Source organism: Triturus cristatus, chromosome 9, assembly GCF_964204655.1.
Source record: "Triturus cristatus chromosome 9, aTriCri1.1, whole genome shotgun sequence".
NCBI lineage: Eukaryota > Metazoa > Chordata > Amphibia > Caudata > Salamandridae > Triturus > Triturus cristatus.
The window spans coordinates 879,906,002-879,923,845 of NC_140592.1; the positions used below are offsets into that span (position 1 = coordinate 879,906,002).

General features: G+C 46.0%; 1 protein-coding gene across 12 annotated transcripts in view; it reads right to left on the bottom strand.

Annotated features, from left to right (window-relative positions):
• Positions 1–17,844, bottom strand: part of EML1 (EMAP like 1) — an 889,011-nt gene that overhangs the window by 169,640 nt on the left and 701,527 nt on the right. For all 12 annotated transcript variants that reach the window (XM_085626396.1, XM_085626393.1, XM_085626400.1 and 9 more), the window contains one exon: positions 8,964–8,992. In XM_085626396.1, the coding sequence (XP_085482522.1) occupies positions 8,964–8,992 (29 nt within the window). The remainder of the gene's footprint in view (positions 1–8,963; positions 8,993–17,844) is intronic.

The following is a 17,844-nucleotide window of genomic DNA, read 5'->3' on the forward strand; positions in this document are numbered from 1 at the left end:
AACCCTATCCCCAGGTATCCCCACTGGTGGTTTCCCACTTCAAAGCACTACTTTGCTAGCCAGCAAGGTCTGCGCTTTAGCAATTCCAAACCATACAGATATACATATGAGCAATGAGGATAACATCGAATTTCATGAACGGCTCTATTAAGCTATTGTCCCCAATTTAGGTAACTACTGGTAGTGTTCACATTTTTCATTGCGTGCAAAATTCACAAAATGTTAATTTCATTGCATGCAAAAGTTACACAATTCTCCAGGGGACTGGTTCCGGCAGAAACTGTTTTAAAGGATACAGGGTTCAATCAGAAAATGACTTGTGGGAGACATTCTCCTTAAACCAGTCTTCTAGAGATTCCACAAAACTAGTTGTATGCAATTTTATATATTTTTCAATTACTTCTCAATTTCACACGTTACTATATAACATGTTATTTCATGCTGTGCAAACTCGATACAGAACTTTACATAAATAAGTAATTTGTATTATAAGAGAGTACTGATTTGCTTATGTTGCAGTTTCTGTACACATGATGTTAACTAACCTGCCAGCTCCAGAATATTCGATCTACCTAATTCAGATGGCTGAAAAGTCCCACGACACAGACCTCGGACTTGCTGGTTGTGCTTAGTTTGCAGCAGCAAGTACTTTACTGTCTGAGCTACTGACTTCACTGGGGATTGTTAAGCACAGGGAGAGGTAAGTGCACCATACAACAATATGGTCCCTCTCTTTCAACATGCACCATCATGTGACTACACGAGGCGCCTGATGTAGTCACAAGTTGGTGCATGCTAAAAGAGAAAGAAAGACCATTTTGAGATGTAGTTTATTTTGATCCACTGTCCCTTTCAATCGATGAGCTCCCCTTGATATGTTCTAGGTAGGAGCACTATATCATTAGGTTTCCAAATAAGGACCAGTGGCCAGGGTTAGACAAGAGGTCATCATTAGACTTACACACTTTCCAGGTATAAATTTGGGAGTTAGAGCACCACTAGGTTGTCATAGCAATAGTAGACGTGTGGTAAAGAATTGCAAAGCAGCAAAACATATCACCGGTTGCCTCCTGCTCATTATAGAGGCTACAATCAATATTTGTATAGCGCTACTAGCCACCCGTGATGGTATCCAGGTGCTACATTGTGGGCTCAGTGCAACAGCCAGGTCTTGAGTCCCTTTCTGAAATCCGCAAACTGAGCTTGATGTCCGGAGGTGGAGGGGTAGGGAGTTCCAGGATTTAGCAGCATGGTAGAAGTAACGACCTACGCTGCGGCTTCAGCAAATGCATGGTGTCTGTGCAAGGGCGTCGGAATGTAGGTCTTTGAATGGTTGGTAGAAGTTCAGGCGGTGGTTGATGTATGCTGGTCCTAGGTCATGGAAGGCTTTGTTGGCGTCTGTCATCATCTTGAATTGCCATCTTTTCTGGATGGGTAGTCAGTGGAAGTCCATAAGGTGCAGGGCGATGTGGGTTTGGATGTGCAAGTTGAGGATGAGTTTGGCAGCTAAGTTCTGTATCGTCTGTAGTCTCTTTATGTGATTGGTGGTGGTTCCTGCATACAGTGCGTTGCCGTAGTTCAGCTGGCTGGTTACTAGGGCTTGAGTGACTTTCTCTCATGCCGATGGGGAACCATCTGAAGAATCTTCAGAGCATGTGGAGTGTGTCGAAGTAGGTGGAGGAGACTTGGTTGAACGGTCACTTCTTGGTGAACAAGCGGTCTAGGATGATGAGGAGTTTGCGGGCGTGGTCTGTAGGTGCGACAGTGGGTGTGAATTTGGCAGGTCACCAGGTGTCATTCCAAGAAGAAGTGTTGTTGTCAAAGATCAGCACTTCGGTCTAGTCAGTGTTGAGCTTCAGATAGTTGGTCTTCATCAAGTCGGTGATGTTCTTAATGCAATTGGAGAAGTTGGTCTTCGTGGTGGTGAGGTCGTCTGAGAGCGAGAGGATGAGCTGGGTGACGCTGGATACGATGGAGGTGGGTGGGTCTGACAATGTCAGCGAAAGCTGTCATGTAGGTTTTGAAGAGGGTGGGGCTGAGGGAATGCCGCAGATGGTGCTCTTGGGTTCTGAGGCGAAGTGAGGGAGGCGGATTCTTTGCGTTCATCCCATGAGGAACTATGCGACCCAGCTGAGTAATCTCTATGGATTCTGATGTGGTGCTGTCTCTTGATAAGTGTGTGGTCGGATATGGTGTTGAACGCTGCTGAGAAATCGAGGAGGATTAGGGCCTCCAAATCTCCTGTCGAGGATGTCATCAGTGGCAGCGATCAGAGCAGTCTTGGTGCAGTGGCTGGCACAGAAACTAGATTGGGAGGTGTTGAGCAGGTCGTCTCTCTCCAGGTGTTCGGTGAGCTGTTGGTATTCAAGGACTTAGGGAGGTAAAGGGAGCAGTGAAATGGGGCAGTAATTCTGGAGTTCGCTGGGGTAGGTGGAGGGTTTCTTGAGGAGAGGTTTGACTTTTGCATGTTTCCAAGCATTGGGAAAGGTGGCTGTGGTAATGGATGAGTTGAGGATGGTGGAGAGTTGGCGGCTGATATCCTTGCCTCCGAGATTGAAGAGGAGGTGAGGGCAGGGATTATTTGGTGCTCCAGGATGGATGGAGTTCATGATGACTGTGGTTATCCGTGCTGTGGCTGATCAGGGGAGGCTTCCGTTGAAGCAAGGAGGACGTGGAGGTTAGTGGGTTGGGGTCCTAAGTTGTTGTAAATATCTTGTTGTGAAAATAGTCAGCTGTAGCGCCGCAGAGTTCCTTTGAGGGAGGAATTGTGTTCTCGGTGGCTGTGGGGCAAGAGAACTCGGACGATGCTAAAAAGTTCCTAGGTGTGGTTGGTGCTTGCTTCAATGCGGTTTGCTAGGGATTCTTTTTTCACATTAGTTTGTTTTATTTGTTGGGGGTTTACTTGAAGGTGGATCGGTCTGTGGTGCCTTTGCTGGTGCACCATCTTCTCTTCAGTGGTTTGCAGCCACGTTTCATAGCCATGAGTTGTGGTGTGTACCAGCAGGCTTGTTCGGTGGATCTACGGTTCGTGGCGTGTTTGATGGGGTGACTGTCAGCGGCGTTGGTGAACCAGGTGGTGAAGTTCTGGACTGCTTGTTGCAGGTCGGTGTCAGGGTCGGGCTGGGTGCTGTGGAGGGCATCCATCAGGTCTGTGTCACTTTGTTACAGCTGCGGAAGGGGCGTTGAGGGAGCTGGTGGCGGTGGATTGTGATCCTGCGATGGTGAAGCTGATGGAGTGGTCGGTCCAGGTGAGTTCTGTGACATGGGTGTACGATTCTTTCACTGGCAGTGAAAATTAGGTCCAGTGTGAGTCCTGCTCGGTGTGTGGGGTCTGTGACCAACTGGGTGAGCCAATGTTCTCCATTTGTTTCAGGAGGTTGGCATGGTTTGTGTCGTCTTCCAGGTGGAAGTGGAGGTCTCAGAGGAAGATGTGCTTGGACTGGATGGCTAGTGGGGCGATTAAGTCTATGATAGCCTAGCAAAAGCGTGGTCCTGGCGATCTGTAGGCGAGGGTGTTTCTGATGATCATTTTTAGGTCGAGGGACCATCCGGTCTGCCGAAGGCAGAACCGGAAGTCCGGAGATTTAATGTTTTGGAGAAGAGGGGCTTGAACCCGCCCCTCTTCTCCATTGGCTGGCCTCTTGAATGCTGGCCAGCCATTGGAGAAGAGGTTTGTCTCTCCGAACAGGCCCCGTCCTTTTCGGATTCGGGGGCGTGTTTTTTGCTACTTTTTTGATTATCTCCTTCAGCCAAATGGCAAGAGGAGAGAAAAAGAAAAACACGCCCCCGAATCTGAAACCGCTGCTGCCTTTCTCCGAGGCATTTCTGCTTCGCCTCGGAGAAAGGCGGCGGGGTTCCAGGCTGCCTGCCCCCTGTTAAAACAACTGTCTGCAACATGTGATGCCCCCTCCGCCTACACTCGCCCCTGCTCTTCATGCCAGCCGTGACTAAATACACACGTAGAACAAATGTGCAGCGGGTGAGCCGTGTTTGAATAAGTGTGCACTTTCTGCGTACGTAATGAAAACGCTGTAACTACGGAGTATGTAGATAGGCCTTTTATTCAATGTGCACCACGTAGGAGGCAGTGTATCGTCCTTCGCCTCTAGGCTGCCTCTCCACGGGACCCGCTCAGGGGGAGGGGCCCAGTGTCGGCCCAGAGTGGTCACATAAATGCATTTGAGGGCAGTGGTGGGCGAGCACACCTGGAGCCAGACCCCTTCCCTCTCACCCCGCTGGAGCGGGGGCCCAGAGATCAGCGGACCAGCCCACCAAGGACCGCGCTCTGCTTGGGTCACCTCGGGGTAAGTATGCGCAGGTGCACGCAGTGGAGGCGTACAGGCCAAGTATACAGGCTCGAAAGCGGGAGCAAGCGAGGCAGATAGCACATACTGCCGCCGGCCTTGCGATGCGTGTTACCGCCTTTGTTTACAGGTGAATTGTTACTATCCACGGGGAAGTATAGTCGTTCGCTCAGTATAGCGTGTGCACCCCGAGCCTGGATCCTTAAGTGCACCATGGATGTTTTCTTGACTAGTGAGCTTGAGATGTGTATAGTGCATTTCCACGACTCCCAGGCCTTCAGCCTTTCCCATGCACTGCGTTTTAGATTTTACTCCCTCGATGTTTGCAGCCCTCGAGGCAAGGAAAACCACTCAAGCCATACCATTGTTATCCGTTTGGGTTGGAAGTCCTCCAATGAGGGGGTCCTTCCCCACTTACGCTTTTTTCTTCGGTACTCATGCAAAGGTTACAACTTAACGCAAACTGCGCAGGGACATTAACCATAAATTCACTGTGGGATTTCCAACTTTTCTCAGGACGAGAAAACTGATTTTCATGCATATATTGAAGCCTTCATCTCTATCTACCGTTAATAAAGGCCACGGTACGGAGTTACATTTGCCCATGTTTTGAAAGGGTGGGCGGGGAGGTAGATTCAGGTGGGCGGCTGGAGGTTGCAGGGATGGAAGGCAGGCAGAGAAAAGCGTGGGTGGCCACGAGCTTTATATCTGGTTGTGGTGGCGCGCGAGTGGCTTCCAAAAAGGCAGGTAAAGAAGTAAAATGGGGAGAAAAGTAGGCCAGCCTTCGGGGAGGTTTGTAGACATTGAGCATTCAACAGTCATGGTAGACAGAAAATGGCAGGGGGTGTGCAGAAGAGGCATGATGGGGCAGGGCAGGCAAACGACAGGGGTGTAAGTGGCGAGTTATGGAAACTTGGGGGAAGCAGATTGGGAGAGAGGCAAGCAGATCGAGAAAGAAAGAAACGCGAAGACAGTTTGGAATTAACAGCCTATTTTTCACCCCCTGGTTAGCTCTATAGAATTGGTGTTTGCACTCTCAACGAAACATATGGTGCCCAAACTGTAATTGGTTACGCCACTTGTTTAGCGGTTCCGCTAGACGCCTCTGTACAAACTGCTCTCCGGTTTGTTTTGACACGAGCGGGGAGTGCTGGCCGTTATCTTTCGTATGGTAACGAAACGCACACAGACTGAAGTTGGGGTAAGCTTAAAATATTGTTGGCTCCGCCAAAGAGTTTGATCTTTTGTTCACTGCCGCCCAGTGTTAGTTAGCAAGACGCGGTAGGAGTGCTTTATGCAAAATCACGCACTCCATTAAGTGGCCTGGGGAGAAAGAGCCTAGACATAGAAAATCACATGGTGCACAGACACAGCAGCGCACGAGCAACCACACATACTCTTGGTATTCTGGAAGCATGTGGTATACAAAATCCATTATTGGGTCGCACAAAATTATATACGCAGTGTTGGAAAGTTGAAATAGAGCCCAAACGCTTGTAAAGCATCAGAATGCGGGCGACTGTCTTTTCTCTAACTTTTGTTATTTATTGTGCACACAGAGATGCCAGTGGCGAGACCTATTGTATTTTATCACACGGCGGAGTATTGTTTTGTACCTCGTTATATGGCATTGGAAGCGTGTATGTGCAGCGCGGACAGTCCTTTATTATAGGCTTGTTATTGCTGATGGTTTGTAGAGCATTTTTCATTACAGTTACAAAGGCGTGCTTGGGTGAGAGCCTACATCGCACTGTCAATACCTTTGTTCCTTAAATATGTGTAGATAGAGTGCTATAGAGACACGCCGCCAAATCTATTTACTGAATGCAATATCTTGATTGACTTGGGGGAAGGTGAAAGCTGCCTTATAGAACACGCATTTCAATGCAATAGGTCTCGCATGTTCGAGAGTTTAAGCTATTGTCATTGTAAATGGCAATGCCTTTTATTTATCGTTTTTGATAATTAACACCTAAATAAAAGGTGTGGTCATTTACAATGCCAATAGCTCAAACTCTTGTAAATGCAAGATTTTTTTTTTTTTATAAAGCGTCTGCCATTGTCCCGGGCTGCTTGGAGAGTGAAAGCACGCATGGCACGCCGTCTGTTGCAGGAAAGCATGTCGTACCTGCAGTAGAAGAAACTCATTAAAGAAAATAGTGCTTACAGACTAAGTAAGACATACCGTGTAACAACAGAAGGTTACAAATGAAAGGAATCCGGTACTAAGGAGGTACTAACAAGCCTGTTAACAAATCAGAAGCCGCCTGTTGACTAATCAGAAGGCAGCATTTACAGAGGACCATGAGACAAGCCAATTAAAAATATGGGTGGGGAGTGGGCGGAGCTTCAAGTCCATACTCCAATACAGCTTGCCTTGCAGACACTGACAAAGTGCACACATCAAAGCTCACCTTTGGCATTGGTTTTTACAGGGCGTTGGCTTGGTCTAATGCGAATGTGCAGGGGATTGGTGGTATTTAACTCTTTTTAGCAAGTTTATGGGGCTGTAACCTCCAACTATTTTTTTTAAAATCTTCAATATAGATGAGCATATTGGTAAACTGCACCTGCATAGCTTACAGGGAATCTATGTTAAAGGCGAGCATTCAGAACTCTGCGCCTATCTTTTTTCATTTTATAGGTTGAAACATGAATTGTAAGAGGGACATCACCCACACAGTCTTATAAGGGATTGCAGAAACTCACTTTGACACTTGTGTGTCACAAAATCTCACTGTAGACAAGGTGGATGATCATAGCGCTGTAGTGGGCATGCTCCCAGGAGGTTGTGTGTGTGGGTGGCTCTATTTGTGTGTGTGGCTCTGTGTGTGGGTGCAAATGCAATAGGTCTCGCATTTGAGAGTGATTAAGCGATTGACATTGTAAATAACAATGCCGTTTCTTTAAATGTTTTAAAAACAAAAATAATGTCATGAGCAATGCCAATAGCTCTAACTTTAACAATGCCGAGACCGTTGCATTCTAAATGCTGGTTTCTATCGGTGTGGAGTTGGAAATTGAGCTGTTCCATGATCTGTGTGGAGGATTCTCCGCTGGTGGTGCAGCGGATTGTTTTTGTGGATGATTGCGATGCCTCCTCCATGTTTGCTGGGGCGTTCCCTTTCTCTCATCTTGTAGCCGTTGCGATGTTGGGGCGGTGGAGGAGTTTAGTCAGGTCTATGATTAAGATAACTTCGGGGGCGAGGGCCAGACTTTGGTGGTGTGTTTGCAAAGAGATCGGGTATTGAGCAGGAGCATGAGAGTGCTTCCGGGGCGATCGCGGTCGGCGTGGGTTTCTGTGGGGCAGGAGGTCCCAAGCTACAGGTGAAGAGACAGCAGTGGCAGGTGAACGGTACTGCCACTGAGCAAATAGATGTGAGGCAGCAGCTGTTGCAGTGTCCGGGGTTCAAAGCTCGGAGTTCTGCAGCAGAGTATCTGTGGGTGGGCAAATGGTCAGGGTTCCTGGTGGGGTCTGGGTGCAGACTGGCTAGCCTTTGGCATGGAGGTGGCGCTGCCGAACTGTGGCCTCCATTAAGTAGGGGAGAGGAGTTGGCCTAACCGCTAGGACGGTCAACCTTGAACCTGGGGAACTGGGTTCAAGTCTAGGCAATGACGCTGAACATCCTGTGTTTCTGGGCAAATCACATAAACTCTCCGTGCCTAACAAAAATGAATGTGTCCTCGTGTAACGCAACTGGTGCTATGTAAAGCGCTCCGATACCGGGTCAAGTTCACGCTATATAAAATTCGGTAATTTTTTTTTTTTATTAAAAAAAAAAAAAAACTAAAAAAAAACTAAAAAAGAAGAAGTAGGGGGCGGGGAAGTGGGAGGTTGAAATGAGGAGGAAGAAGAGAACGGCTCATGAACGGCACAATGGACGAACCAGGAACTTCAAAATGAAAGGCAGAAGAAAAAACTTAAAGGTTAAAGGTAAAACTTGGCAAGAGGTTACACTAGGCAAAAATGTAACTAAGGCAGAAATAGACTACAGGTTAAACCGGCAACAACGGTCATTTTAGGGGCTACAGGCTAACGGGCAGGCTAATAGGCATCACGGGCACAACGAGCCACAAACCTAGCTACAGCTGACGTAGGCAGGGCCCAGACCCCGCTACGGCAAAGCTGATCGGTGGGATCTGCTTGAGTGAACCCTAATTTATGGTGTATATTGTGTGTAGTAACAATACAAATTATGAACCTGGAATGTGCCCCTTAGCTATCAAATTAAATTGTCAACCTTTGCACATGCATCTTCACCTCATACCAGCATGGTGTATGGGAACAACATGGGACTCTGGTAGCGTCAAGTCAGCGCTTCATACGACTAATCTAAAACAGTGAGCTCATTAGAATTTACTTATTTTGTGGCATGCTTTATTTAAATGGTTAACACTTCTGAAATAAGTCATTATGTGGTGTCTTATTGCAAGCGTCATGGCACTTGCATATCATAAGAGTTTAACACTAGATAGAGCAAGATTCAAGAAGGGGCACATATGCCACCACGAGCAAGAAAGATACACCCCTGCTAATCTACATGTAAATAAAAAAAAGATTTAAAAAAAGAAAACACTGCATTTACAGTAGTAAAAACAGAACACGTATGCTGTATGAAATTAAAAAAAGGAGATGGGCAAATATTAAAAAGGTCTTACCTGCGCTAAACATGGGTTCCTTGGGTTTGCTGAAAAAAAATATTGTTTAGTAAGATTTTACCAAATACAGCTTCTACAGCAAAAAACAACGATAATGAACATTCTTTAAAAGGCAGATGCAAAAACGTTCCAGGGTCCTCAGTATCAAAGCACGAATGACACAAATATAACACCTCTTGAGTTCACAACAGCTTTACTATGATGCCCGGTTCCAAATGAACTCATTTTCATAACTGGCTTTTCTCCACTGTCCCATCCAATGCAAACAAACACTGTTCAAAGCCAATAACTCTGGCTTGCGTTTTTAGTTATTACTGAAATGTTTTCAAATGCCTGCTACTGTGGGAAAAAATGATTTCTGTATAAAATACATCTGCGAGACAAAGGCTTTAATGTCATGATTTGATGTACTTTTGAGATGTGGAAAATTCCCGGACGCTGAAATGCAGGCTCTCCATAGGAGGCTGAATACACCGAACAGACAACAGCATATGGTGAGCCCACTCCATGCATATTTTATGGAATTGAAAACAATAGATGAGCTGACAGCAGTGTCCTCTAGCCAGACCTAATCATTATGTCACTGGAAGGCTTCTTCCTGCTCAGGTTTACAGCACAGTCGAGGTGTGGTCTTCACTATCAGTTGAAAACCTGATAAGTCGATAAGCGGGAAGCGCCCAACATTAATTTTTTAACAGAGCGGAGGTTATAGTTGTTGGATTCAAGAGCACAAGAAGAATGGCAGCCGGCGCTTAGCCCACTGGTTTATTTCTGGTTTGTGGACTGCCACCCGGCAGCAGAACCCATCTTGGCCACCTGTATCCTGACTGCAGGGGTGAAGATTTCCACTGCAGGTTGCCCTTGAACTCATAACAGAAGCCTCCATTCGCAGAATGGCGCCGCTAAGGTTGTTAAAGGACAAAAAGGATTGAGGATTTATATATACACCAGGTTAACAATCTTGGTTCAGAAATGGAGAGAAAAAAAAGAGAACAAAAAACAAAGATTGAGCACTACATCATCAGTACAAACTAAAGACTGCAACATAAAAATATGTTTACCATAGGGGGCTTATTTACCAAGTAACAATATTACACTGTTTGGCTATTGCGGAGCAAGGTTTCTTATTTGTTGCCTTCAAGTAGCAAGCGGTGATACACTGGGCTGGTTTTCAGTTCTCGAAGTGGAAGGCTGGGCCATGAGACAAGGCCGGATAGTTCCATGGGAGGGATCCTAGGGGTGAAAAGGCGATGAATTTAAAGGGGACGCAAGGCAGCCTGGCTGCCATTAGGGGGTGCAGATTAGCGGATCATGGGTGGGGAGTAGCAGGTGATGCTATCAGTTTTTAGGGATATCCCTAAGTAGCTCTGAAGATGGGTGCTAGGAGTTTGACGCGGCCAGTCCATTGGGGCTGAGGGGCCACGCCCCTCCGCCTTTTGCCCCTCACTGTCTGTCAGGCTAAACAAAGGTCAGCCTGAGACACTGTTCATTTCAGGTCAGGCAGCCAGGAGCCAGATATGCGCTAAATGCGCCGGCTCCTGGCTGCCCGAGCTTAACTTTGGTGGGCTGAGAAAGGCACAGCTCCTGTGGGCGTGACGACCTCTGCTCAGCAAAAGTCCCCTAGGCCCTCCCCTCAGTGACGAGGAGTAGCATCCCAGATAGCCTCGCACCTGGGCGCTTCAGTTTTAAGCCCTGAAACGCCCAGGGTTGAATGTCAATGACACTTCACCACAGAGTGGGGAGGGGTCAGCAGTCTCACTGACCGCATCCCACTCCGATGACGTGCCTGCTGCCTTCCCTCACTGGCTGACCTTAAGTCCTGGATCCTCCAAGGCAGAGCTGGCTGTAGGCAAGAGTTTTTTCCCCCCTTAAATTAATGTTTGGTGCGTGCATGTATGAATGAATGTTTGTTAAACAGTGTTGTGAATGGATGTGTTTCTGTGTGCGCAGGCATAGATGCGAGTGTGGTGTGTGTGTGCGCATCTCATCCGCCCCACTCCCTCCAAAACATACCGGCCGCCACTGTTGAAAGTAGCTATGTTCTCGGCAGAGAACCAGCCAGCCTGTTGGTGGGTGATAACATAATGCCAAGCTGTGTTGGGCAGGTGATAAGAGACTGGTGGCGAAGGTTAAGACTGTCTTCGGGAGCGAGGGGGGGAGGCGTACTGTGTGGAGGGCCCACTGGCAGACTTTCACCGTAGTCCACTTTGCTGAGCACTAGCGATTATCACACCTTGGCTACGAGTTTAAGCAAATGGAACCGATCTTACATTTTGATGTGGCGACGAGAGTGGTGAATATAGATTTCATGCATTCTATCAGGACTGAAGAAGTGACCAGGGTCCCTTGTGAAGTTGGTGAAAGCTAGGGACTCATGGGGGTAAAGATTGAGCTGGGAATATAAATAAATGTGGACGAGGAAGGAAAGTAGGGGCTCCAAGACAGATACTTGGAGCACACCAACTGGTGAGAGTCACAGGAGGTTGCCAAGCAACAGAAAGTCCTGTTGAGACAGGGAGGAGAACCATTTAAAGACACAGCCTATGATGACTGGGTTCTTTAGAGAGTAATGTAAGCTAGAAGGCTCACAGTGCCAAAGGCCGGGGCAAGAACCTTTAGTGTTTGGATATATGAAAGATTGTTGCGGTGAGCAGAGGAGATCAAATTAGCAATACACATGAAGGCTATTTCTGTTGAGCGAAGCACTCAGAAGCCAGATTGAAGGGGGTTTTGGAAGTGGTTGGCACCAGGAATAGTTTAAGGTGGTTTATCCAAAGATATTCCAATATTTTTAGAGAAGAATGGAATAGGAGACAGACAGCTAGTTATATGGGTAAGTATAGTGCACTGTGGGCCTCTTTAGTAGTTATAAAACCTATGCAGGTTTGAAGTTCGAAGGTTAAGGGGTAGACGGGGATGGGACTCTGAAGAGAGAGGTGAAGCAAAGTAGGTGGTTTGTGGGCTAAAAAGATCAGATGGGGAACATGAAAGATTTGAGTATGGGGATAAGCCAGGTGGGTGATGTAGTACAATTAAGCGAGTCCGGGTGTGTCAAGGGGGTGGGGGGTGGAAGTGGAGCAGTAAGAGCTTAGCAAGCTTTTATCAGATAGTAGTTATATCAGAGAAGTAGGTTGAGAAATCTGCTTTGGACAGGGAGGACATACGAGTCTTGCATGGCACAGAGAATAAGGTGTTTATTAGTCTTCTCAGTCGTTGTGGGTTAGGAGTCAGGTGGTTATGTTTTGCAAGTAGCCTGTTTTTGCATTGCTTAAGGCTGTTGAAAGTCTTTTCAGTGCTTGTTTGTACTCCTTTTGATTTGAAGTATATTTGTTTTTCCAATCACACGCTTAGGAGAGTGTGCATCAGAGTTTAAGAAGCGTATGTGAAGCACGATACAAGGCTGTGGGCTTGATATACGCACGAAGAACGTACGTAGAGGATGCTGAGTACCAAAGTGTTTTTCATACCTTGATAAACTGTTAAAAAGATGTAGTGAGTTATAGAAGTGTAAAGGCATTGTGGATATGGTCTAAGGATCCTGGAGGGAAGTCGGGAGAATGTTTCCTTTGGGACAGGGGGCAATATTGAGAGGGAGGGCAAATGGAATCCTCATCGATAGTTCTATGATTGCATGGTCAGCGACAGGAGGTCTAGCGGGTTGCCATGGTTACGAGAAGGTGTAGTGCATGTGTTGAGCACCGCATGATCAGTAGGAGGTGGAAGAAATGAGTACTGAAGAGGGTTATGGAGGTTCAGGTTAGTCTCCAAAAATGACGAGGTTAGTTTTGAGGTCTTTGAAAAAGGTCCAATAGCACCCGGTAGGCAGTATGGTGAAAGCTAGTGCATCAGGGGTTTAAAGACTCGGCTGGGAGTAAAAGTAAAAATGGGTGAGGAAGGAAAGTATAGGACCCGTCTAAGTGAGGTCAATATGGCCAAGCAGAAGCCCGAACAGCGACACGTGCAGGGAGACAGTCAGATACACGTGAATGGAGGCGGGGTGAGATCATTGGAAATGAGAAGACATGGGCATATGGATGTTAGGACGAACCAATGGAGAAAAATCGAATTCCCATAGGAATATGAATAGAAACAAGGAGGGGCTCAAAGAGAGTAACTTGAAACGCATCCACTGGTAAGAGACATAGGAGGTTGGCAAGCAACAGAAAGTCCTGTTGAGACAGGGAGGAGAACCATTTAAAGACAGAGCCTATGATGACAGGGTTCTTTAGAGAGTAAAGTAAACAAGAAGGGTCACAGTGCCAAAGGCCGGGGCAAGATCGTTTAGTAGGAGGATATATGAAGGATGGTTGGGATGAGCAGAGGAGATACAATTAGCAATATATGTGACGGCTGTTTCTGTAGAGTTAAGTGGTTTCAGGAAGTGGTTGAAGACCAGGAAGTGCTTAAGGTGGTTTAACTCTAGATGGTCCATATTTTAGAGAAGAATGGAATAGGAGGCAGTGGACGGCTAGTTATATGAGGAAGTATGGTGAGCAATGGGTTTCTTTAATAGTGGTAAAACCTTAGCAGGTTTGAATTATGGTTAGGGGCAGACAGAAGCGAGTCTCGGAGGAGAAAGGTGAAGCAGAGTAGAAGGTTTGAGGTCTAAAAGGATCAAATGGGGAACATGAACATTTGCAGATTTGAGTATTGGGATAAGCCCATGGGTGATGTAGTATATTAAGAGAGTACGGCTATGTGAGCTTGGCATTATGATGATGTAATGGGGTAGGGGTGGAAATGGAGCAGTGAGAGCTTGGCAAGCATTTATCTGCTAGTTTTTCTAATAAACAAGAATTAGGTTGAGAAATCTGTTTTGCAGAGGAAGGATATATTAGGAGCTTTGCATGGCAGAGAGAATAAGGTGGTTATTAGTCATCCCAGTCGTTGTAGGTTTGGTTGGAGTCAGGGGATTATGTTTTGCATTGCTGAGGTCTGTTGAAAGTCTTTTAGGTGTTTGTACTTTTGTTGATTTGTAGCAGATTTGTTTTTTCCATCATGTTTTTAAGAAGGTATCAGTTTTCAAGTAGTGTATGTGAAGCACGATGCAAGGCTGTGGGCGTGATATACTTGGAAAAAAGTATGTATAGGATTTTGAGTACCAAAGTGTCTTACATACCTTGATAAATTATAAAAAGATATAGTGTGTTATAAAAGTGTGGAGGCCTTGAGGATATGGTCTAAGAATCCTGGAGAGAAGCCAAGAGAATGTTTCATTTGGGACAGGGGGCAATATTGAGGAGGGAGGGCACGTGGAATACTCACTGATCGTTGTATGACTGCATGGTCATGGACAGGAGGTCTAGCAGTTTGCCAATGTTGCGAGAGGGTATAGTGCATGTGTTGAGCACTGCTTGATCAGTAGGAGGTGGAAGAAGAGAGTACTAAAAATGATTGGGGAGGTTAGTCAGTCTCCAAAAATGACGAGGAGGTTAGTTTTGAAATCTTTGAAAAAAAGTCCAATAGCACCCAGAAGGCAGTATTAGGTCAGAATATTGTCTGTGAATGGGATATTTCAGTGTAATTGTATTGGAAGGATATGGACGCCATGGAGGTTGGTGCAGGGGTAGTTGTGAGACTTGTTTATGTGAATACCAACTCCTCTTCCTTTGTTTCAATGTCTGTGGGAAAAGGTTGCTTGCTCAATGTGAAGAGCTGTGGGTGCGGCATCGAGTGATCCATGACCACACTACCGATACCGGTCCATGCATTCAACTAGTGAAATAAACCCAACACAGACTTTCTAAAAAGACTTTAGAAGGGGCTTTGGTTACTGCAAGAACTGATTTTAGATGTTTTGGTGTGTTTGTTCCATCGGAACACCTGACCAGAGCATTGGCTCATCATTACAATAGGGACCGAGCTTGTAATAGTCTGCTGGCCTCTGGGATAATGCTGCTTACTAACCAGACATCGGACTAGTAAACATTAGGGCCTAATCCGGCAATACCATCCGACTGCCAACATTTCATCCGGAGGAATAGAACTCTCCAAATTATGCACCTTCTGAAAGATGCCTGAAGCATTTGAGTGACTGGTGTTTACATGCCGCATGCAGGACTCGTGTCTCCATTATGATCACTCTTTCACAGTTAATCACTTTACCAAGATAACCATATATACAATAACAATCAATGACGTTCCAAATAAATAGAAAGGATCAGTGAATTCTCCATAGGACTAAATTAATAAGGGAGCAATAAGACTATTTGTATTATTTTTTTCACAGATACGGCTTCTCTTACCGCATTACCATACACTTTGGGTTAGAAAAACATGGTTTAATGCACACTGGTATATATACTAACATTGTGAAATTGGATTTTATACTTGCAGTATTGTGTTAATGCATTATATATTCTCTGATGTATTTGGGTGTGGGGGAAATTTCCTGATTAATTATGAATGTGAACCGTAGGCAGGACATATATTCTGGATAGAGTTCTAACTCTCCATGGGCTTTGGGAATTTGGATTATAGAATATTAATATTTTAATAACAGTTTAGTTTGAGTTCGATGCGATTCATCAGATGAATTATGGTCCGTCTAAATGAACATTGAAACGTGTCCTTGACCCCAAACAATGTGTCCTGGGATTCGGGCTATAGTAATTCCACACCCCTGTTGACCTTCCATCCAGTTCCAATCAGCTCTGTCACCTACTTAAGAGAGTTTACATCACTCTTGCCTTATACCATTCCTCTGGAGTTGAGCCCGATTTGTCAGCTCAAGGAGTCTCCTCTTTCACCCATCAGTAAGCACACTATACAGTCTCATGCTTGGCAGTGAACCACCATTTATAGTGGACCGGTCCTCTAAGAATTAAGTGGTGAGAGACCCTCGACTAGCAGATGGTAATGTCGATCTTGTACTCCTCGTGTACACTGCGGTGGATAAAACCAATAGGTCTAGAGACCTCAATGCAGCTGGGATGGCGTGAGGAAATAAAAAATGGTGCCCCCTGCAAATTTGGCTGCAAGCCCCTCAAATGCCATTTAGACCGGCCGTCTCACAGATCTACGTATGTCATCGGTTGAACACCGACACCCTGAGGAGCCAGCCCCCACTACACTGAAAGATACTCCGGACTGCAACACCGCCTAGCTTATGTAATATACCACACTTCAGCAGGAAATTGTGACTTGTGAAGCCAAGATCAGGTTCCGGATCATTTATAGGCGATGCTGAACTGTTGTATACGTTGTTGTTTATGAAATAGCGGTAGATAACGTTATGAACCATGATAGCCAGTTTAACATTACTTCACATTTTGTGCCATCTCTATCCTCCCCAGGACACTCAAATTTCTTACCCACAACCTACTAGTCTCTCCAAAGATCTGTCTCTCTCCAAAAAATATATCCTCTTCCAGGATTGATTCCACTGAGCAATTCACCTTTCCCAGAGCTCTCCGAAGGAAACCACAGATGCAACACATCTGAACAATAAGAAGCAGGCACTGGCAAAGCGAATAGGCCTCCTCTTTGTGACCTAATTGATTTGTCCCAGATGTCGTGCACCAGCATCAAAAATAGATACATTCATATTAAAAAAAAAAAAAAAAAAAAAAAAAAAAGCAAAATGGCGCGACCACTACTGGTGGTCACAACATTCCACTGGTACATGCACGTGGCAGAAAAATGACTGGCGCCATTTGCATTTTTTTTGTGTTAAATACCAATCCAAGATGGCAGCTATTTTTTGTACAAAAGCACAAATTAAAAAAGGAGGGAAGCAGGAGCAAGGAGGGGAAATGAAGCTGACAAAGGAGACAGTACACGGAAAGGGAGAGAAACAGGCATGGAGCGAGAAATACAGCATGCACATTAGCGAAGAACATAGAGAGCAAGTGGAGAAGTACTCGAGAAGCACATGACAGTGACAGCAACACCAGAGCTATTACCATGCAGAGTGCGAGTAAGGGTTGGGGAGAGAAGCACATGAGAAACATTGAGCATGGGGGAAATTTAGTGGGAATCACACTAGGGACAGAAGAAAAGAGCTGATAAACACACGCACTCTCACCGAGTACAATTCGAGACAACAAAAGTCATCGAATAGGAAGCAAGTAAATGAGAGTGACAAACCCAACCAATGGACAGGTTGTAGGCACACAGAAGGCCTTTTGCAACCAAACAAGTTAAACTATGTGGGCTGGACCACAAAAAGTCAAGTGTTCACAGTGCGTCGAAATGTCAGGAAGTTGAGAAACAAGCATTGTCAGTACAAGTGAGTATGACCTTAATGGGCTGCACTATCAAAGTCCCACTCATCACTCTGAACTCACACAACCCACTGCTCATACCTTGCATACATACAGGGAAACCACTTCTCCTCCCCTGCCTTTCACAAACACCTGTCCTGTGGCACACATCCTCTATCAGCACTTACACATGCAACCCCCTGCATCTGCACTCAGAGACAGGCCCACCCGTCCTCCTACAAACACACAGGCCCACCGCCTTCTCCTGCATCCACACAGGCCCACCCCTTCTCCTGTATAACACCACTCACCCCGCACTGGCACAGAAATCTCTGCACTCGGAGCGACACCCCGCACGCTGCATGCATACAGGTACATTGGCACAGACGCACCTCCCACCGTGCAGTCATACATACAAGAACATCCCTGTAACTCGTACAGGAAACACAAAAGACCTCATCTTGCACTTATGCAAGTACCCACTTCCCTGTATACTCACTCAAGTACACAAAGCCACATCGCTCACTTACAAATACGCCACGCACTCTACAATAACAAGCACAAGCACACCACTCACTGTATACTCACAAGCACTTGGCTCTGTGTACACTTAAACAAGAATACCATTCAACAGGAGCTGCCCATACAAGTAAGCGCGGTGGGGGATTCGACAGAGG